Raw genomic sequence first — 8,138 nt, forward strand, 5'->3', positions numbered from 1 at the left:
CTCCCCAGCCAAATGGCTGGTTGCGCTCACGCGAGATTTGGGACATTATATTCAAGTCCCTCCTTCGGAGGCGCTTCGCGCCTCCTCGGAAGGAAGGGACTTGTGTTAAGTTAGAGCCACAGCGAGCCTCCCACCAGGGGGGACTTGTGTTAAGTTAGAGAAATGATTGTATTGTTAAAGAATGGGTGTGTGCCCGAGACCTGAAACAATCGGGGACCTAGGAATTACATTCATCACCAAAATCGACGCGAGTACATCCAAAGTTGTTCGGGGCAAAGAGAAGAGAAAAAACAACTGGTACTATCAGAACCCCAAAGAACTGACCGCCCCAAATATTCCGGGAGGGTGCTGGCTGGCTCATGACAAGGAGCGATCCCACTGGCCACTTTACCACATGTATGAGCAAGGGATGGGAACTCAAGAAACGCCAGATGAAGAGGCAATTCAACTCAGACACAGGCGCAATGGGCTAAGGTACTCAGGGCAGTTGAATCAGGAACGAAAGGCTCATAGGTTTTGGATTATGATCAAATTATTCAAGTGCTTGGAGAGACAGCATAGCGGTAAGAAATGGGTTTTATATCATGAACGAAATAAACAACAAGAAACGAAAGGAAACATTCACCGGGAGATTGGGTGCGAGCGCAGTGTGAGTGATGAATTATTTGTAGAGATGGCAGCGAGAGCAAAACATTGACATGCGGGCGTGATGGAGTAGATCAAGAAGACGAAACAAAGGTGAATGAGTCAAGGAACTGAAAGTATGTTAGGGGGAGGCTTAATGGAAGAATGCGGAGTTGACCGAGTCGCTTTGAGAGTGGACGTCGTTCGAGGCGCTCTGCTGGAAACCTGAGGTCCCGAAGGGTGTCGATGACATTCCACCACTTGATGAGCTGCTGCTGGAGTCGAATCGCTGGTGGGAAGCCGACATGGCTCCGCCGCCCATCCCGACTCCGCCCATGCCACCCATGCCGACGCCGCCGAAACCTCCACCGACCATGTTTCCACCGGAGAAACCACCGGCGACCATGTTGCCGCCGGCCACACCACCCATCATGCTACCGCCGATCACACCAGCGCCACCAATTGAACCACCGTTGCCGCCGACCATACCACCACCCATCATGCTACCGCCGATCACACCAGCGCCACCAATCGAACCACCGAACCCGCCGACCGGGACAGCGCCCCCGAAACCGCCGACCGGGACACCGCCGCCGAATCCACCGACTGGGACACCACCGACTGGGAAACCACCACCGGGTAAGACTGCTGGTCCTCCGACCATGCCCGGGCCGAACCCGGGCCCACCGATCCCACCGGGAACCATTCCGCCACCGCCAACGAACGGCGGGGCGCCTCCGAATGGTACACCGCCTCCGATTGGTACACCACCTCCGATACCAGGGACACCTCCGATTGGTGGGACACCGCCTCCGATAGGGCCACCACCTCCGATACCTGTGACACCGCCAACCGGTGGAACACCTCCGACCGGTGGTACGCCTCCGACCGGTGGTACGCCTCCGACCGGTGGTACGCCTCCGACCGGTGGTACGCCTCCGACCGGTGGTACGCCTCCGACCGGTGGTACGCCTCCGACCGGTGGTACGCCTCCGACCGGTGGTACGCCTCCGACTGGTGGTACGCCTCCGACTGGTGGTACGCCTCCGACTGGTGGTACGCCTCCGACTGGTGGTACGCCTCCGACTGGTGGGACACCTCCGACTGGTGGGGAACCGCCAACATCACTAGTGGGTGACACCGCAGATGGTGGGGGGCTAGAGCCGCCGTTGCCGGTGGTTGCCGGGACGGGAGGTAATGCTGGTGCGGGCTTGTCGGTGGGGCTGACAACCGTTGCGGTGGGGGAGCCGCCGCTGTAGCTGTCCTTGCTGGGGGTGACAACTGGCGCAGGCTTGTTGGTGGGGCTCACAGCCGTTGCGTTGGGTTGAGGGACTGCGTTGGTGCCGCTGCTGTAGTTGTCCTTGCTGGGCTTGACAACTGGTGCGGGTTTGTCGGTGGGGCTGACAGCGGAGCCGGTCGGAGAGGTGGTTGATGCAGGTGGGGGGGTTTCAGGAGCAGGCTTTTGGTCAGCGCTCACAGCCGATGGAGGAGGGGTAGTAGGGGCGGGGGTGGTCGGAGGAGCCGGGACTGTTGGTACGCCCGGGGCGCTGTAGCTTCCGTCGCTGTTGTGGGGCAACGGGACAGCTAGCCCAGCTGGAAGGAGAAAAGGCGGGGAAGAATGTCAGAAGTGGTCACCAAGAGCTAGAACAGTGGAAAAGACAGGAGGCTTACCGTGGACTAGGGCTAAAACAACAAGGATGAAAGCTGGTTTGAACATTTTCGGGTGGGAGAAATTTGGTGATGACTAGTTTCGAGTGATCGTCGTGGTCTGCACCTCAGGAAGGAGCCAAGTCAGTTAACCAGCTAGGTTCAGAATGCGCACACCGGCAGGGGGACATACGGTGTGAGATAAACTGAGGGTGACTGCTAACACCGCTGAGAAAAGTGCTGAAATGAAGGTAAAGGGTTATGGAGCCCAGGGGAGAGAAGGATACTGCAAGTGGGTTGACGGTGTCTGGCTGCCCGTTCAGCCGAGACGGGCGGCTCACTATATATACGACCACTTGGAATCATCGCTGGTGACCAACTTGAGAAACGTTCGCTGTCTTCGAGCTTCAATTGGCACCGCCCGATTCTATCCCGCGATTTGACATCTGCAAGCCTCGGCCGGCACACACGAGAAAGAGATCCCACGTACGGACGACAGCGAAATTAGGGGATTTGTCTTTCGAATGCTTTTCCCGCGCACGAAAACTGGCAGCTGTGAAGCTGTTGCAAGTTGCAGCAAAGCCACTGAACAAGCTCGGCGTCTCTCTAGTGCACCTCAATCATACGTACGCCGAGGAAAGTGGGACATCCGCATGAGAAATGCCGGGGCAGATGTTCTAATCTTGACAGTGGAATCGTCTTTATTTCAAATCACCGGAACACATCATTCTTTTCCCCTCAATCACATGAGGCACATGAATTCATTTGTTTGTAACCCTCAATCTGTCAAGCGACTGTCATTCCGACGGATGCCAAAAAAAATCTGGAGGAAGATTCAAGGAAAACCATAGTGTCACTGTGTGACCTCTCGGACGTCATCGCATATTGGGGGCCGGGCTTGCGCCCGAAATCTGCTGTACTCCGGTCCAACCCAGTGTTCGCAATGACGACATGGCCGCACCAGCCCGCGCCGTTGTGACTCTCACAAAATCACACAAAAAATGACTGGTACTATCAATTCAGGCTCAGGGAAGGGTATCACAAAATTGCATGAAGAGCAGCCTTCCAAAAAGGATTTCTGGTACCATCAGGCCAGTGACCAGGCTCAAGAAAGGTGGTGACTTATGATACATAGTGACCTCGCATGCATCCTCCCAGTCTTGTCGAATACAATACAAAAAAATGTGATGACAAAGCGGGCGATGGCAAATCACCAAGCGGACAAGCATTACCACTCGCTGCTACGCTTGCTGACTCGAGCAGAGCGAACTGTCTGAGTTGGTCAATATTCGTATTAAGAATGTGTTCATCCTACCAGCTGTAGCGTCAACCCAGTACAACCCGGAGGGTAACTCGGTCAAAGTCCCCAACCACTGAGTTGGTCAATTTTGACGCTTGACATTTGAAAGTGTGATGTGGGCATACAGGTACTACTAGCTGGGAAAGGGCATAAAAGCATGGTGGCTTGGCAAAAGCGATGAAATGTCGGCAGTTTACACACAGTCCAGCGGCAATGACTGATTTTTAGGCCTAAAATGGGTTTCATCCCCTTTCGCACTGATTTCAGAAGGACCACTAGGACAAAACAATTGCAGTTGGCGACTTCAGAACTTTCCAAATTGCTTAGCCAAGGCAGATGATTTGGACTTTTGAACCCTCAGAACGTTGAATCGAACGGTCTGGAATTGATAACGACAAGAGCCGACGTCATTGGGGTTAGTAAATCACTGAAGAACTGGAGAAATGTGGAGTAAATTCAACTTGCCTTGGATAGGGGTCGGCATTGTCCAACAGTGACTTGGTCGCCAATTTCGACACGGAAAGCAGGAGAACAGTGGACGGCCATGTTCTGATGCCTGCGACAAAGAGCGGAGAGTGTGGTTGGGTAGTTAGGAAAAAATATAATCGGGTGTACGAGTACTATAAACAGCAATTACTGACCTCTTCTCGTATCTTGAGTATTTGGGAATATAGTGAAGATATTCCCGACGGATGATAATAGTTCGGGTCATCTTCGTGGACACTACACGGCCGGTAAGGATTCGACCTCGGATAGAAACTTCACCGGTAAAGGGGCACTTCTTGTCGATGTAGGTGCCGTTGATGGCTTCAGCGGGAGTCTGTGGGCAGTAAGATAAGACATAACGTCAGCAACTGTGAAAGACATCGGATGCAGGTTTCTGCGCTGGAAGACTCGGGGGATAGGTGAGAGTGCGAAGGTTTGCGTGGTTCCGAACGTCTAACATCGAGCAGACATCGATTGTTGCGATGCGTCTTCCATCTCAGTACTTAAGCTTGGCTTACCTTGAAGCCAAGGCCGACATCCTTATACCACCGTCTGTCTTTTGAGGCAACCTTCTTGCCGGTGGATTTGATCTTCGAGTTCTGGAAGATCGGTTGCTTTTGGAAAGCCTTCTCGGTTTGTTCAGCAGAGATCGTAGTGGCCATCGTTGATTAGTTGCCGCCGGAGGGGTGCTGGTGAGTGTCGTGCAGCGATCGGGCGGCGATGGTGGGGCTGGTGGGTGGGGTGGCCGCGGAATGGGTTCAGCTCGCGGTGTTGGCCCAGGCTGCTGCGGGCTGGCCAACCCCCGCCGTGCGAGGAGTGCAGACTCATCAAGTTAGGGCTGCACTCCCACCGGTACATCCACAATGGGATCCCCGTGGACCCCGATCGGCTGGAACCACTGTGACAGCACACGGCAGTTCCGGCCAAAGTCGCTGACAGTTCGGTGGTCAATTGACGGGCCCCCAGTGCGAGCCTTGACCGTTAAAAACAGGCCTCCCATGAACCGCGGCCAAAACACCTGGAGAGTCGACTCATCCGGCTACTTGTCGTGGAACCCGAGCTCGGGTACAAACACAGTCAGGGTGGTGTGACCCGAACTTAGCTAAGTCCCTCGATCGGAGGCGCGTGAGCGCCGAACTTAGCTAAGTCCCTCGATCGGAGGCGCGCGAGCGCTGTCGCAAAGCGACCCTCCGAAGGAGGGACTTATGCCCTACCTCGCAAATGAGTAGGCAGCAGATGTCTGTTTTCAGCCTTTTTTGCTTGTCCCTCCATTGAGGCTACGCAAGGACAGCTGGGGCCAAGTCAGCTGCTTCAAGAAATAGCCAAGAAGCATGGCTCTCTGCTGGTATCTTTCTTTTACCTGTAACACATGAGCTTGATTTTTAAAAAAATAAATAAGAGCTGCTAGGTTTTGACAGGTGTCAAAAGTATGGCTTTGACCGAGGCCTGTTTGAACAATGCCCTCCCAAAACCCATGAACTCCTTTTTGTTTCATTTGGGATTCAAGAGTGTTTTTGGAGGGATCCGACCTCAGGAAGGTGGAAAGTGAAAGGGCAGATGTAGGCGGACAAATCTGTCTGCTCAGATTTTCGATGGCTTTTACTTGGATTGAGATATCAAGAGTTGAAAATTTTGAAAATTTTCCCCAGCCAAATGGGATTTCTGCTGCCTACTGTTTTGCGAGGTAGGGCGTAAGTCCCTCCTTCGGAGGGTCGCTTCGCGACAGCGCTTGCGCGCCTCCGATCGAGGGACTTAGCTAAGTTCGCGGACAACTAATGATGTAGGCAGTTTGAATGAGCCGGTAGAATCAGACCGAATGAAGAAAGAGAGAGGGAGAAAACGATATTGTGGACTGGTGGCAAGGATAGGGACTCCGATCATCCGCCCTTCACCGCCCGATTTTGAACTCTCTGACTCGGCAGGCAACCTGCGGGGCCCTCCTCCGGAAAGGCTTAGTTAAGCTCGCGATGTCGTGGACCGTCTTACTTTGAGAAGCGTTAACGCCACCGATGCATCACTTTCTATGTCGACAAGTACATAGCTTAACACCTGCAGCGACAATCATGCGCCATCGACACGATTGTTATGTTTAATTGGCTGTGACACGCGTAACGCAACCAGGTGTGCCCGTACTCGTGGGATCAGCAGGATTCCTACTGGTGTAAACACTTTGCGAGATTGAAGGCTTGACTGTCTACACAAGATGAAGATCGTCCGGGCGTCACTGTCCACATCTTCTCTGCTCCAACACAAGCGTTCAACGTACAATCCAAGTCAATACAAATTTGAATCTACGCCAAAACATTACAGAGGTCGATGCTTTTCTGTCTCTTTTTGTATAATTTTTGAAGGCCCGAGAAGCTAGTTGAAAGAAGTAGCCCTGCAAATACAGCTGTGCCGGCCCCACGCGTCACACAGTCGATATTGGTTCTTCATAAGTTGCGTAAATTGAACTGAGCAGGGTTTGTATTTCGGATCCAGTTTTACCTTCTTCCAACCACCTCTCGGCCAAGCGACTGCGATGCCTGATTTGATTTCCTCTTAGCTCAAGTTCAATCTTTTTAAGCTCAAGTTCCTGAGCAAATTTCTTCTTTTCCCATACCAGACGTTTGTCTAAGTGACGAAATCTTGCTTTCGTATTACGATCGAATGCAGCCGCTAGGGTGATCTTCGGCCGGGTTCGGCATCTCCCAGTATTTACTGTGAATGTTCGCCGCGGACGAGGTTTAGAAGTGGCTCGCTTGTCTACCGGTTCATTTCTCTCCACATGATCACTTTCGTCGGTGGACTCGCTGTTCGTGTTGGCGGTTCGTGGTTGCCGAGAGGACTGAGCGATAGGGTTGATATAATGAGAATCCGGATCATTGGGGTGATGTGCAATTTGGTCGGTGGCAACTGGTTGCCTCTGGGAGAGCTGAGCGTCAAGATCAATGTAATGGGTAGTTCCATGATAACTTTGGTAATCAGTAGCTCGGGCAGTAGGCGAGGTATGCTCCTGTCCATTTTGAGCAATTGGGTGAAAATAGTGGCGTTCGGAGGCTGCTTGCGAGTCTCTTGGGTTTTGCAGATGGGTAGACGGGGGCTCGGAGGTGCTGTAGACCGCACAGGGTTCGTTCCGAAGTGAAGTTTTGTTGGCTGATGCAAGGATTCTTTCTAGTCGCTGAAAGCAGGGGCATATTTCATTGATTTTTTCGATCAAGTCTGGTGATGAGTGCGGGCTCCAAGGGGCGGAATTCTGGAATTCCCTTGCCTTGTTGTACTTGTGCCTCATGTAAGTGGCTAAACGCTGCTGTAACTGCCGACCGGTGAGGCGTAATCTGCGGTTGCTCTGATTCATAAAGGATGCAAAGAGGTCGAATGCGGCTGCCTTGGGCATTGGTCGTCCTGACTGGAGTTTGCCGCCTTCCCCGAACAGTGAATCATAATTGTCACCAGTTTCGAGGTAAGTACAAACCATTTCGTAATCGGAGGGCGTGAAGCATGGATTGGTATCGCTCGGGACAGATGGAATCTTGGGCGTGGGCGACTTGTGTTTTAAGGCTTCCTCTTGCTGCTTGAGCTGTTCGAGCCGAAAAACACGCATTTGCTCCTTGGTGCGACGAAAGCGTTTCCTCACCCAACCGGAATCATTGTCAGGCAAGTACTGAGAACCGATCGAAGGGTTACAGCTCGGAGGGTTGGTCTGCGAAGGGGGGGCGTGCTGCGAGCTCGAGGGCGATGGTGCAGAGTTTTGGAGGACGGTGGTACCAGTCTAAACCGACGCCTGATCAGCAAATTCAAGCCTTGAGAATCCGTGCCTCATTGGTGTGCCCACCTCCATATCCAATGAAACGCAATGCCGATAGATCGCTTCTTAGTTCAAGCGCGAAGAATACTGACCGACTGTACATGAGCGGTGCACATAGTCATTACAAAGAGTGACGTCCAGTGAGTCATTGGGTGTACTGCATTTGAACAGCATCTGGTCGATACAATGAAACAAGCTGGAAAGGGTCAAGACATACCTTGAGGCTGTTGAGGACTAGCGGGCACTCTGACCGGGAGGTTCGTTCGACGCAAAGCGTGGCAAATTGACAATGGT

At 52.9% G+C, this 8,138-nt stretch overlaps 3 protein-coding genes across 3 annotated transcripts; all 3 read right to left on the minus strand.

The window, feature by feature from the left end:
• Positions 1 to 778: 778 nt before the first annotated feature.
• Positions 779 to 2,341, minus strand: PtA15_5A167 (uncharacterized protein; the record flags this gene model as incomplete). The annotated part of the gene is made up of 2 exons (XM_053168898.1): positions 779 to 2,217; positions 2,296 to 2,341. 2 exons carry the CDS (start codon positions 2,339 to 2,341, stop codon positions 779 to 781), a joined length of 1,485 nt encoding a protein of 494 aa, XP_053020149.1.
• Positions 2,342 to 3,875: 1,534 nt separating this feature from the next.
• Positions 3,876 to 4,719, minus strand: PtA15_5A168 (uncharacterized protein; the record flags this gene model as incomplete). Its single annotated transcript, XM_053168899.1, has 4 exons — positions 3,876 to 3,950; positions 4,037 to 4,127; positions 4,213 to 4,391; positions 4,576 to 4,719. 4 exons carry the CDS (start codon positions 4,717 to 4,719, stop codon positions 3,876 to 3,878), a joined length of 489 nt encoding a protein of 162 aa, XP_053020150.1.
• A 1,748-nt stretch (positions 4,720 to 6,467) lies between these two features.
• PtA15_5A169 (uncharacterized protein) lies at positions 6,468 to 7,877 on the minus strand (the record flags this gene model as incomplete). The annotated part of the gene is made up of 2 exons (XM_053168900.1): positions 6,468 to 7,808; positions 7,872 to 7,877. The coding sequence occupies 2 exons, from the start codon at positions 7,875 to 7,877 to the stop codon at positions 6,468 to 6,470; spliced, it is 1,347 nt and encodes a 448-aa protein (XP_053020151.1).
• Positions 7,878 to 8,138: the final 261 nt, after the last annotated feature.

The sequence above is a fragment of the Puccinia triticina genome, chromosome 5A, assembly GCF_026914185.1.
Source record: "Puccinia triticina chromosome 5A, complete sequence".
NCBI lineage: Eukaryota > Fungi > Basidiomycota > Pucciniomycetes > Pucciniales > Pucciniaceae > Puccinia > Puccinia triticina.